Here is a 12,326-nt window from a genome sequence, read left to right on the forward strand (position 1 = left end):
GGCCGTCCTAGGTAGAGATGAGGTGGGGCATGTGCCACACACTATTTTAATTTATTCCCTTACTAATTATCTCAGATTTATGCAAATACCCTTAATATATATATAATTTATAATATGTGCCACATACTATATAAACTGCTGGGTCCGCCCCTGTATATACTTATTATTCTTTTTCAAAAAAATGTTTATTCTATGTTGAAATTTGAAAACACTTGCACAATAGAAATATTTTAGTTAATACTTTTTTTTAAAAAAGTTTGTCTGACTAATAATTAATTATAATTTCTTTATATCTTAATTTTTAACTTTTATAATAAAATACTAGGATATGACCCGCGCTTTGCGCGGGGTGAAAGAAATAATGAATAGTTTTACGTAGATAATATTAATTTGTTAATTATTAATCTACATATATAGTATGCATGTGTAAAATATGATAAAAGTGAGAAAATGATAACACGAATATATGCATTAGAGGATACAAATAACAAATATCATGTCTTATGTTGAAAAGTTGAGGATCGACATATTGGAAAAAAATAAGATTATAGTATGGATTTGTATTTGTTTCAAAATAAAAGAATCTATCTAAATTTTGGAATGGGTCTTTCACTTAAAACTTATAAGACATAATTATTTTCATAATATAAGTGCAGAATAATATTAAAAAACATAAATAAGACAATAAAACTCGATAATAATAAAACAGGAAAAGAGCGAAAAACAATTAAAAAAACATTAAAACATCAGAATCGCCGCTTAGTAAAATTAAAATCCATTGTCTGCAATCATATAAAGAGGAAAAACAAAGTTTAGTAGCATAAATATTTACATATTTAATTAAGAAACTAAGTGAATTAAATATAATACCTCTTCCTGAAAGCATAGATTTCTCCGTGACTTCCATATTGCCATTTTCATTGTGAAGATTTTAAGGTCGTAATTATGGAAACATTTTGAACATATGTTACGTTTTAAAATCGATGCATTAAGAATGTTTCAGTTACGTTTTCATTTATATAGTTTTTGTTAAAAAATTTTGAAAAATTGTTTTTGTTTCCAAAAAAATGTTACGTTTTTACTTTGCTTCGTGATGGGCATTTAAGATGTTTGTTAAAATATATGCATTATAAAATATGCATTATTAACATATATTTCTTAATATTATTTCAATTATATGTTGGTCTCCTTCCTAAAACATCCATAATGTGTGTGTTTTTGTTTTGACTTTTTTCGTTTGATCTTTTAAAAAAAACATATATAGTATGCATGTGTAAAATATGATAAAAGTGAGAAAATGATAACACGAATATATGCATTAGAGGATACAAATAACAAACATCATGTCTTATGTTGAAAAGTTGAGGATCGACATATTGGAATAAAATAAGATTATAGTATGGGTTTGTATCTGTTTCAAAATAAAAGAATCTATGTAAATTTTGGAATGTGTCTTTCACTTAAAAGTTATAAGACATAATTATTTTCATAATATAAGTGTTTAATAATATTAAAAAAAAATTTAAGACAATAAAACTCAATAATAATAAAACAGCAAAAGAGCGCAAAACAATTAAAAAAACATTAAAAACATCAGAATCGCCGCTTAGTAAAATTAAAATCCATTGTCTGCAATCCTATAAAGAGGAAAAACAAAGTTTAGTAGCATAAATAATTTTTTTTTGAATTGAGTAGCATAAATATTTACTTATTTAATTAAGAAACTAAGTGAATTAAATATAATACCTCTTCCTCAAAGCATAGATTTTCCCGTGACTTCTATATTGCCATTTTCATTGTGAAGACTAAGTCGTAGTTATGGAAACATTTTGAACATAGGTTACGTTTTAAAATCGACTCATCAAAAATGTTTCGGTTACGTTTTCATTTATATAATTTTTGTTAAAAAATTTTGAAAAATTGTTTTTGTTTCCAAAAAAATGTTACGTTTTTACTTTGCTTCGTGATGGGCGTTTAAGATGTTTGTTAAAATATATGCATTATAAAATATGCATTACTAACATAGCTTTCTCAATATTATTTCAATTATATGTTGGTCTCATTCCTAAAACATTCATAATGTGTGTGTTTTTATTTTGACTTTTTCGTTTGATCTTTTATAAAAAACATATATAGTATGCATGTGTAAAATATGATAAAAGTGAGAAAAGGATAACACGAATATATGCATTAGAGGATACAAATAACAAACATCATGTCTTATGTTGAAAAGTTGAGGATCGACATATTAGAATAAAATAAGATTATAGTATGAGTTTGTATTTGTTTCAAAATAAAGAATCTATCTAAATTTTGGAATGGGTCTTTCACTTAAATCTTATAAGACGTAATTATTTTCATAATATAAGTGCTGAATAATATTAAAAAAATAAGACAATAAAACTCGATAATAATAAAACAGCAAAAGAGCGAAAAACAATTAAAAACATTAAAAACATCAGAATCGCCGCTTAGTAAAATTAAAATCTATTGTCTGCAATCCTATAAAGAGGAAAAACAAAGTTGAGTAGCATAAATATTTACATATTTAATTAAGAAACTAAGTGAATTAAATATAATACCTCTTCCTGAAAGCATAGATTTCTCTGTGACTTCCATATTGCCAATTTCATTGTGAAGATTTTAAGGTCGTAATTATGGAAACATTTTGAACATATGTTACGTTTTAAAATCGATGCATCAAGAATGTTTCAGCTACGTTTTCATTTATATAGTTTTGTTAAAAAAACTTGAAAAAAATGTTTTTGTTTCCAAAAAAATGTTATGTTTTTACTTTGCTTCGTGATGGACGTTTAAGATGTTTGTAAAATATATGCATTATAAAATATGCATTATTAACATAGCTTTCTTAATATTATTTCAATTATATGTTGGTCTCCTTACTAAAACATCCATAATGTGTGTGTTTTTGTTTTGATTTTTTTCGTTTGATATTTTTTTAAAAAACATAAATAATACAATAGAAATATAATTGTTTATCCGGCTGAATTGTTTGGTTTTTTCAGAAATCCGTATTGTTTTTAAAAAGAAATCTACAGTTACGTACATTCCAAAGTTGTAGTTAAATCTTCTGACCGACATGAAATCCGTGAGGCAATTGGCCGTTATTTATATCAATGATATGATATTAACTATAATTAAAATGTAATGAAAGATCATGCTGTAAATATGTGACATACCAATGACAAATGATGTAATTAGTTTAGTAAATTAAGGATTAATCAATATTAAGGCTGAGGAAAAATGTGAGGATGACACCTATGCAAAATGGCAACATGGTAATAATTTTACTCTTTTAAGGTTGTTCTTATTATTTGCTCCTCTATTAATAATAAGGGGATTATATTCACATAACAACACAATGTAAATAAATCATCTTATTTTCTAAAAATATTATTTTATCAATGATCCAATATAACATTACTCTAATATATTTAATATTTAATAATATTCATCAAGGATAACAACAATATTAGTCACTCTAACTTTTAACGTCAAAGTTTGAATGCAAAAAAGTACTTCAAAAATAATAGTATAGATAGTTTTCTTTTGATTTGGTTTTCTATTTTTGGCTAATATTATTTTAATAATTTATGATCAATAATCTAATATAATAAATAAATCTAATCATTTATTATGGATAACAATAATTTTAGGCATTCTAACTTTTAACATGATCTATACATAGGAATTATTTAAAATTTAAAATATATTTTAGATTTTGGATAATTCTTATTATTGTTAAGTAATAAATCAATAAAAATATATAAATTTTATATATATATATATATATATATAATTACAATAATGAATATAATTTTAAAATTATTGTATTAATCTAATTTTTATTCCCGTGCATGTATGCATAAATATTTTAAAATTACTTCTTAGTACATGCATTACAGATTAAAGACAATAATGATAATTATTATATATTTTTTATTTAAAATTTTTATGTATTATAATTAAAAAATATATTTGTACACTATTCTCATTATAAGAAATATATCTTAAAAATCATTTCATATTATTTTTCAGTTATATAAAGTTAGGATTTTTATTTTATTAATATTTAGGTATGTATTTTCTGTTTTATAATTTTAACTTTTTATTAAAAGATTTTTCAGATAACAACACAATATATAGGAATAATATTTCTTCCAAAAATATATTTATAGGTTTTGGATAATTCTTATTATTTTAAATTTTAATAAATTTATAACCAAAAAAATAATTTTTTTTTCTTTTGTGGCTAATTTATAACTTTAACGTGAGAGTTCTGTTTCAAAAAATCATCTTTTTTCAATTATATAAAATTAAGAATTTTACTTGATTAATATTTAGTTGTGTCTTTTCTATTTCTTAATTTTAACTTTTTTAAAAAGATTATTTTCATCTTTTGATAAAAAAGATTATTTTCATCTTTTGATAAAAAAAAGATTATTTTTCATCTAACAACACAATACAATATATAGGAATTATCTTTTAATCTAAAAATATATTTTTAAATTTTGGATAAATTTTATTATTATTAATTTTAGTCACTTATCTAGTAAAAGTTGATTTTTTTATTTTATGATTAATTATATATTTTATTCACTAAAGATATAAACAATGTTAACCACTCTAATTTTAACGTGAGAGTTCCTTGCAAAATAATCATTTCATAAAATAACAGTACAGATTTTGTACTGCTCAATTCATCATTTGATTTTTTTAGACTATTCTCTACTCAATTGTTATTTAAAATTGAACCAAATTTTATTTCTAAAATATTTCAGATAGTTTTAGTAAAATATTCAATCCAAACTGAATCCAAAAAAAAAAGGTTCTATGTTGATTTTATGCTATATGATCGAAATAACTTAAATTGCAACATATCCAACTGATCCGAATAAACAAAAATAAATACTTTTGTCCAAAAAAATACTTTCTCTATTTTTTAAAAAAATCTCTTATATATTAAAAGAGAAGCATTACAATATTTTTTATAACCACGTATCGTCACTACAACCTTTCTTAGAATCCTTAGAAAAGTTAGTTCATCTAAATATACAATAAGCTTTTTATTAAACTAATCTTAAATTAAGTATTAATATTCTTCATTGTTTGATATAAAATCCACGAAATTGCCAAATGTGATTTAAGTATATATGACAATTAATGAGTTTGAATAATAATGATTTGATAAAAATTAGTATATTCTTTATCATTTCTTAAAATTATAACTTATTAAAATAAATTAAACAACCACATAAATTATATAATAAAAACTTAGATTTTTTCTGTATATGATATATTTTAAATTTTTTAAAAACAGCTATAAATAACTAAATTTGTTAAAAAATCTCACATTGAAATTGGTGTAATCTATGGTTTAAATTTTCTGTTATAACAAGATACAAATTATTACAAAATTATATAATTAGGAAACCTTATTTAATAAATACTAATATATATATGATATTTTTTTGATTAAAAAATATATTTAATACTGTTTAAAGTAAATTATATATCATATAAAAATACATAACTATTTTAATTTCAAAATTTTCTTTGATTTTTTGAGAAAATTTTGAACAAATATTGACAATTTAATATATATTTTAAACTTTGCATTGAATGTTTTAAAAATTATAAATTATTAAGACTATTCAACATCCAACAATTTTTTTGTTATGAGTGATTTTTTAAATTTGTTATAAAAATTAAAATGATCAAAAATAAAAGTGCTTTTTGGTATACATGTCAAAATGGATAAACCAAACCAAACCATTCCAAACCCAAATGGTTTAAGCAGTTTCTGGATCATGGGTTAATCCAGCCCATTAGCTAAATGGTTTGGATTAAACCACAACCCATATAAATTAATGAGTTAGTGGTTTTAATGGGTTGACCCATTAAAAATGCTATTAATAAACATAATTTAGATATATTTATTATATCACAATTAAATTACCATATAACTTACTAACATTTAATAACAAAAAATACTAATCAGAAATTAACAAATTATATAGTATAACTCATCAAAATATTTGAGCACAATATATTTAATATAATAATTCAAACTCCAACAAAATATAAAATGATATGTTTATATATAAGAAAAGCAAAAAGTTTTCATGGTAGTCTCAGATCGAGAATGGTTCTATAAACATGAACGCAAAGAAAAATTAAAGCAGCAGTACGTAACCATATCATTTGTCATACTCTCGTAGTTTTCAACAAAAGAAAAATGACAGACTCTGATATCTTCAGGCTGATACTTAATCATGTCCTCTCCTGTTTTTGTCTTTACTTTCTTGTGGAAATCCTCCTGTAAAATATTCAAGAAATAGAGTTCAAGCAAACTGCAATCTTCTGTATTTCAGTATATACAAAGGATGCTTACCTATCTGCTGAGATAACAAGCTTGTTGTCTTTGACTGTAGGTTCTGCGCAGTTCATAAGATGGTGGCTCAAAGCCCAGCCAACCACTTTCTCAACACCTAGAACACACATACAATAATTAATTAAAACAAAGGCGCTGATCAAAGCAGAAAACAAAGCAAGTCAAAGACACCTACTTTCAGAAGGAAGGGTTTGATCTTTGATGCTTAAGATTCCAAGGTCAGGACAGTCCAGACGATTTTTAGTGAGGACCTGTGGGGATTTATTAACAAAAAAAACATTAACAAAAAAAAAGAAACTAGAAAGGGTTAGATAGCTCAAGGACTTGATGAGAAGATACTCACAGCTAGGATGCTTGTATATTAGCCTGAACCTTCAAAAGCTCTGTATCACGGTCCAGCTTCTCCTTCCAGTCCGAGAGCTTTGAGCCAGGAACGAGCTTTGTTTCACACTGTAAGGATTCCAAAATCATCAACAGATTCAGAAACTCAAACCCATAACTCAGATTCCTAAATCTATGCACAGATTTTGACAAACCCATAACTCACCAACTTGATTTTCAAATAAACTAAGCGATGAACTTACAAGTTTGATTGCGGAAGAGCTTCAAACGGGTTTGGACTCAAGTTGCGACCCAGAACCTATATATCGAAAATTTGAACATTAATCACAGATTTTTCCAAACCCATAACCTATAATCGATTCCAAATCAGTGACCCATAAGATCAAATTGAAGAAAATAGAGTTTTGACTTACAAGGAAGATGAGTTGCTGATCGATGAGTTTTGACTCACACCTTTGGAGAGGAGTATCTAGGCTCACCGTGAGCCGCTCACGTAAGGGAGAAAGGGATGATCGATGAGAAGGTTTGTTGAGATCATCGAGAAAGAGAGATCAATACCTTTCACGAAAGAAGAAAAAAAAAAGAGAGAGAGGAAGAAGAAAAGATAAGTATACGACAAAAAATTGGGTTGGATTGGGTAACCCATAAACCCATTTTGATCCAAACCAATATTGATCCAACTCACTAAACCCACTAACCCATAAAAACCATTTATCCATTAACACTCAAATTATTGACCCATTAGAATTATTGATTGGTTTGGTTTGGGTCAACCCACTGGTTTTTACCCATTTTGACACCTCTACTTTTTGGATTATTGTTCAATATATATTTATTATTTCATAATATGTAAAATGCGTATAATACGGATCTTAACCTACTTAAAAAATATATTTGATACATATACCAACTTACCAAACCTAAGGGGGGTGTATTCAACTGAGAGTTTTAGGTGATTTGTATTAAAATGACAAATCCACTATTATTCAAACATGAATTTTAAAAACTCATTTAAAATCCACTGTTATTGAACTTGACATTTCGTAAAGTACTCTGAAATCCACTGTTATTGAAAATATTTTAAGTTGTGGGATTTTAAAGTTTTGAGGTGATTTTAGGGTGTTTGGGTGGAGTTTCTTAGTTAAAAAAAATAAAACTCAAATCTCATTGTTTTAGGTGATATTCTAGAGTAGTTTAACAAAAATCACCTAAATCTCTATAACTTATTAAAATCATCTAAAACTCAATTAAAAATCAAATCACATCAAATGCTAAATTGAATACATCCCCTAAGTCATGTTCTTCTTTAATTTAGAACAACTACCTATTACAGATGATAATAATGAGTTAAGATGACGATGATAATTAATGAAATTGGTTGGGTAGGGCTACTATTAGCTGTTGAGAAAAAAAAATAATAATAACTTTATGATTCTTTTCTAAGTTTCTTTTCATCCAATAAACCGGTTTCGTTTTTTTCCCTGGTGCAATAAATTGGGTTATAAGGACGTACATAGTTGTCTACATTATTTTAAGAAATAAATTTAAAATGAACAAAAATATATAATAGAATTACTTCAAAATGTCGACATATTTGGCGTGTGCATACAATATTCTCGAGAAAATATAAGCAAATGTCTTCTCTTCTCTAAAGTCTAAACCTGTTGCTCAACTGCAAACTCCATCACGATGTCGACATTAACTTGTTTCTTTCCTGCAACTTGTTTTCTTATCAAGATTCTCCTATTTAATTATTCTCATTCATTCATGTCTTTGGAGTTCACGAGAATACTTCTTTTTTTCTTTTCTTAAGCTAACTTTTTCATGATCCCGACGAGATCTTCTTAGTCGTCACTCAATGTTCTTCATCGATGTTCGTCAATCTCCCATTACTATTTTCAACTATTTATGTTGAACTGCCTTAAACTGATTATTATGGGTTTTATGGTTTTAGGTTCTTTGGAGTTTGTTTCCTCTTTACTTTTTCAGATCAGAACGAGATTCTCTCTTAGGTAACGTCAACGAGCTCCTTTGAAATAAAGATTCATAATATGCTAAAAAAAAGATGCAAAAGACTGACTATTTTTTCGTCTCAGTTCAAAATATTTGCATGTGTTTTGAAGTGTATCCTCTGTTCTGATTGGTTGTAATGGGTGGTCCTCTGTTTACAGAAACAGAGTCCATCTTGCAGGTAGTTCCTGAGACGATGGCTACTTCTTCATCCACCATCCTTTGCAATGCCGCCGAGTCCGACCTTTGTCGTGACGATTCCGCTGCGTTTCTCCTCAAGTTAGTAGCCATTGCTTCCATTCTCTTAGCTGGTGCTGCTGGTGTAGCTATACCATTCATTGGGAGAAACCGCCGGTTCCTTCAAACAGACAGTAATCTCTTTGTAACTGCTAAAGCCTTTGCAGCCGGTGTGATCCTCGCCACGGGGTTTGTTCACATGTTAGCCGGTGGCACTGAAGCCTTGAACAACCCCTGCTTACCGGAGTACCCTTGGTCTAAGTTTCCTTTCCCGGGGTTCTTTGCCATGGTCGCTGCTTTGATCACTCTGCTTGTTGATTTCATGGGGACTCAGTACTATGAGAGGAAGCAAGAGAGGGAAGCTGCTGACCCGTCTGATGGACAGCTTGGTCCTGAACAGTCGTCTCCAGGGAGTATTGTTGTTCCCGTGGTGGTTGCGGAAGGAGGGAGCGATGATGATAAAGTGTTTGGAGAAGAAGACAGTGGCGGGATTCACATTGTTGGCATTCATGCTCATGCTGCTCACCATACACATAGTCATGGTTCTTGTGATGGACACCAGAAGATTGGTCATGGACATGGACATGGACACTCCCACGGAGGTTTGGAGCTCGGAAGTGGAGCAAGGCATGTTGTTGTCTCTCAGGTACAAATCTTTGTTTCTTGATTCTTGATTCTTGATTCTTGATTCTTGTATAGTCTCAGATGTAAGCTCAAGATTAGTTTCATTTTAATTAAACATTGTTAGGTTTTGGAGCTTGGGATCGTGTCACACTCCATTATCATCGGTATATCACTTGGAGTATCTCAATCTCCATGCACAATCCGGCCTCTCATCGCTGCACTATCATTCCACCAATTCTTTGAAGGGTTTGCGCTCGGAGGATGTATCTCCCAAGCGCAGTTCAGGAACAAGTCAGCGACCGTAATGGCTTGCTTTTTCGCCCTCACAACACCGATAGGGATCGGTATCGGAACCGCAGTGGCGTCGTCTTTTAACTCTCACAGCGTTGGAGCGTTGGTGACGGAAGGTATCTTGGATTCTCTGTCAGCAGGGATACTTGTGTACATGGCTTTAGTGGATCTCATAGCTGCTGATTTCTTGAGTAAGAGGATGAGTTGTAACTTTAGGCTTCAAATTGTTTCTTACATGATGTTGTTCCTAGGAGCTGGACTCATGTCTTCTCTTGCTATTTGGGCTTAGATTGTGAGATTCTTTCTTCTGTTATAGCTGCTAGCTACAAATAATATGTATAGTTCTAGAATAATCATATCTCGAATGTATTTTCTTGATTCTTCCAACTCGGAATGGTTGGCAACAGCAGTGGATGTTGAGGTTAGGGAATGCACTGTCTCAAACTCAGTATATTGAGTTTATTTTTTTCTTTTGACAAACACAGTGTGTTGAGGTTTAGTGCTTTTCGAAATTAAAAGTTAAGGCTTTTTATTTTGTTTTAAAGCGTTTAATCTTAGCCACAAAACCAAAAATGACAATCTTTTTCTTATCTAGTTTATCATATCTTCGAACTGTGACAGAATGTGCAAATCAAAACGAAAAAGTTCAATGAAGCAAAGAATTGTTGAATCGGTGATAGTTAGTATAGAGTTGTAATCTAGGTGTGAGAAATGAGTGAGACTATAGGCAAAACTATTGTGTAATATTTATGCCAAAGCAATAGATGTACATGCATGGATCTCTATCAGATAGCTGCCATCACATTGCTCGGAATGTGATGAGCTGTCAAACAAAGAACCATGCCATGTGCATCGCATCCATTGTTTCGGTATAAACAATACACCACGGTTTTACCAATAATCTCAGCCAATTCTCTATTTGATTCCGTGAGTGGCTGAAATATGGAATCAACCTTATCTAGGCCGCAATTTCTTTTTCACCATCAACGGTTCAACATTGTTTTGCTCTATCGTAGTTTTTTGGTTTCGATTTATACAATATCGTACCTTAAAAACAAGATTTAAAAACAAGAAAAAGTAAAGTGGTTTTCGGTTTTTGTGGCTCCATAACTAATGAAATAAAAGAAATTAAATTTAAAAAGAATTAAACTTCAAACACACGTCTGATATATTAGTCACTAGTCACTACACTGAAAAACTACTTCAATAACAGAAATGCGTTCTATGCGAAGATAAATGGACAAAACAGCTCCTCTAAATATAGTTGTCTCATAATAATTTACACAAAAAAGAAAGATAATGTTAAAATTTCATCAAAGATGCACCACAACAAAGACAGTCTTCAAAGAAACTGTATTTTCAAATGTTTAAAGATACTGTTTGGATTCTCATCAAACGTTTTCAAGAACCTGCTCGATCATAAGGTTTAAACTGTTATCCATTGATCTTACCAAAAGGGTGGGCCAAACCAAGAATAATTACAACAGACAACAATGTATTTTACCAAGTAGCAACAAACTCAACCCAAAATGTAAAGACATGAATGATTATGAGAGCATCAAAAGCATGTTTATGGAGCTTTTGTTTTAAACAACGTCTTCTTCTCTGTGGGTCTCAATGGTAACATCAGAAGTAGGATAAGCCGCACAAGTGAGAACAAACCCTTCAGCGATCTGGTCATCATCGAGGAAACTCTGGTCAGACTGGTCAACGGAACCAGACACAACTTTACCTGCACAGCTCGAGCAAGAACCAGCACGGCAAGAGTAAGGCAAGTCGATCCCGGCTTCCTCCGCAGCGTCGAGGACGTAAACGTCGTCGTCGCACTCGACCTCTTGCTCACCTTCTGGAGTGACGAACTTGACCTTGTATGTAGCCATGGCGGTGACGCGTCCGCCGCGTGCGGTGCCTGATTTGAGACCGAAGAGGGATTGAGTGTTGGCTAAGGGGAGGGAACGGAGGCTGATGGGAGATGTTTGACGGCGGAGGAAGGATGTTCCGACGATGGCGCTTGAGAGAGCTGTTGAGGCCATTTTTGAGTTGGTTTCTTTGTGGCTTGTGGAAATGGCGTGGAGAGTGTGAAGGAGAGATGAGAAGATTAAAAGGTGTTGCTGTGGAACTCTATCTTCCACGTGGCGTTTATCGTGTGGATCATTGGATTATCGTCTTTTATTTGTAGAATAATGATTTGTTTCCTTTTTGTGTGAGTGATTGTGTTTGACACACTTGCGCCTCCCATCCATCTTGTTGAGGTGAGTTATACGTGGTCTCACTTTGGGACAGCTCACAAACTATGTCTGACTTGTTTGTGTCTAAAACGAATAACTCTTCATATGCTTTATCAATTATTAATATTTTTTTTTGTGTGACTGATATTTTATCGGTCGAATGCTGATAATTTATTCTG

At 30.2% G+C, this 12,326-nt stretch overlaps 2 protein-coding genes and 1 long non-coding RNA gene across 3 annotated transcripts; 1 reads left to right on the top strand and 2 right to left on the bottom strand.

The window, feature by feature from the left end:
* Window positions 1-6,056: 6,056 nt before the first annotated feature.
* LOC108810624 (uncharacterized) lies at window positions 6,057-7,330 on the bottom strand. The gene is made up of 6 exons (XR_001943144.2): window positions 7,171-7,330; window positions 7,000-7,055; window positions 6,759-6,865; window positions 6,591-6,666; window positions 6,416-6,512; window positions 6,057-6,340 (listed from the first exon to the last, which is right to left on the bottom strand). It is a non-coding gene; the product is annotated as an uncharacterized LOC108810624 (long non-coding RNA).
* A 1,110-nt stretch (window positions 7,331-8,440) lies between these two features.
* Window positions 8,441-10,349, top strand: LOC108813868 (fe(2+) transport protein 3, chloroplastic). Its single transcript, XM_018586546.2, has 4 exons — window positions 8,441-8,630; window positions 8,712-8,769; window positions 8,929-9,650; window positions 9,753-10,349. The coding sequence occupies exons 1-4, from the start codon at window positions 8,616-8,618 to the stop codon at window positions 10,206-10,208; spliced, it is 1,251 nt and encodes a 416-aa protein (XP_018442048.2). The 5' UTR covers window positions 8,441-8,615; the 3' UTR covers window positions 10,209-10,349.
* A 992-nt stretch (window positions 10,350-11,341) lies between these two features.
* On the bottom strand, window positions 11,342-12,005 carry LOC108806558 (ferredoxin, leaf L-A-like). Its single transcript, XM_018578702.2, has one exon. The coding sequence runs from the start codon at window positions 11,950-11,952 to the stop codon at window positions 11,506-11,508; it is 447 nt and encodes a 148-aa protein (XP_018434204.1). The 5' UTR covers window positions 11,953-12,005; the 3' UTR covers window positions 11,342-11,505.
* Window positions 12,006-12,326: the final 321 nt, after the last annotated feature.

This window comes from Raphanus sativus, chromosome 6, assembly GCF_000801105.2.
Source record: "Raphanus sativus cultivar WK10039 chromosome 6, ASM80110v3, whole genome shotgun sequence".
Taxonomy (NCBI): Eukaryota; Viridiplantae; Streptophyta; class Magnoliopsida; order Brassicales; family Brassicaceae; genus Raphanus; species Raphanus sativus.

What these genes read in the sequence shown, in the direction of transcription:
- LOC108813868 (XM_018586546.2), top strand. An exon ending in AGAACGAGATTCTCTCTTAG is followed by an intron (nt 8,770 to 8,928) that starts GTAACGTCAACG and finishes CTCTGTTTACAG; the next exon opens with AAACAGAGTCCATCTTGCAG. An exon ending in GGCATGTTGTTGTCTCTCAG is followed by an intron (nt 9,651 to 9,752) that starts GTACAAATCTTT and finishes AAACATTGTTAG; the next exon opens with GTTTTGGAGCTTGGGATCGT.
- LOC108806558 (XM_018578702.2), bottom strand. Translation starts at nt 11,952, where the DNA reads ATGGCCTCAACAGCTCTCTCAAGCGCCATCGTCGGAACATCCTTCCTC.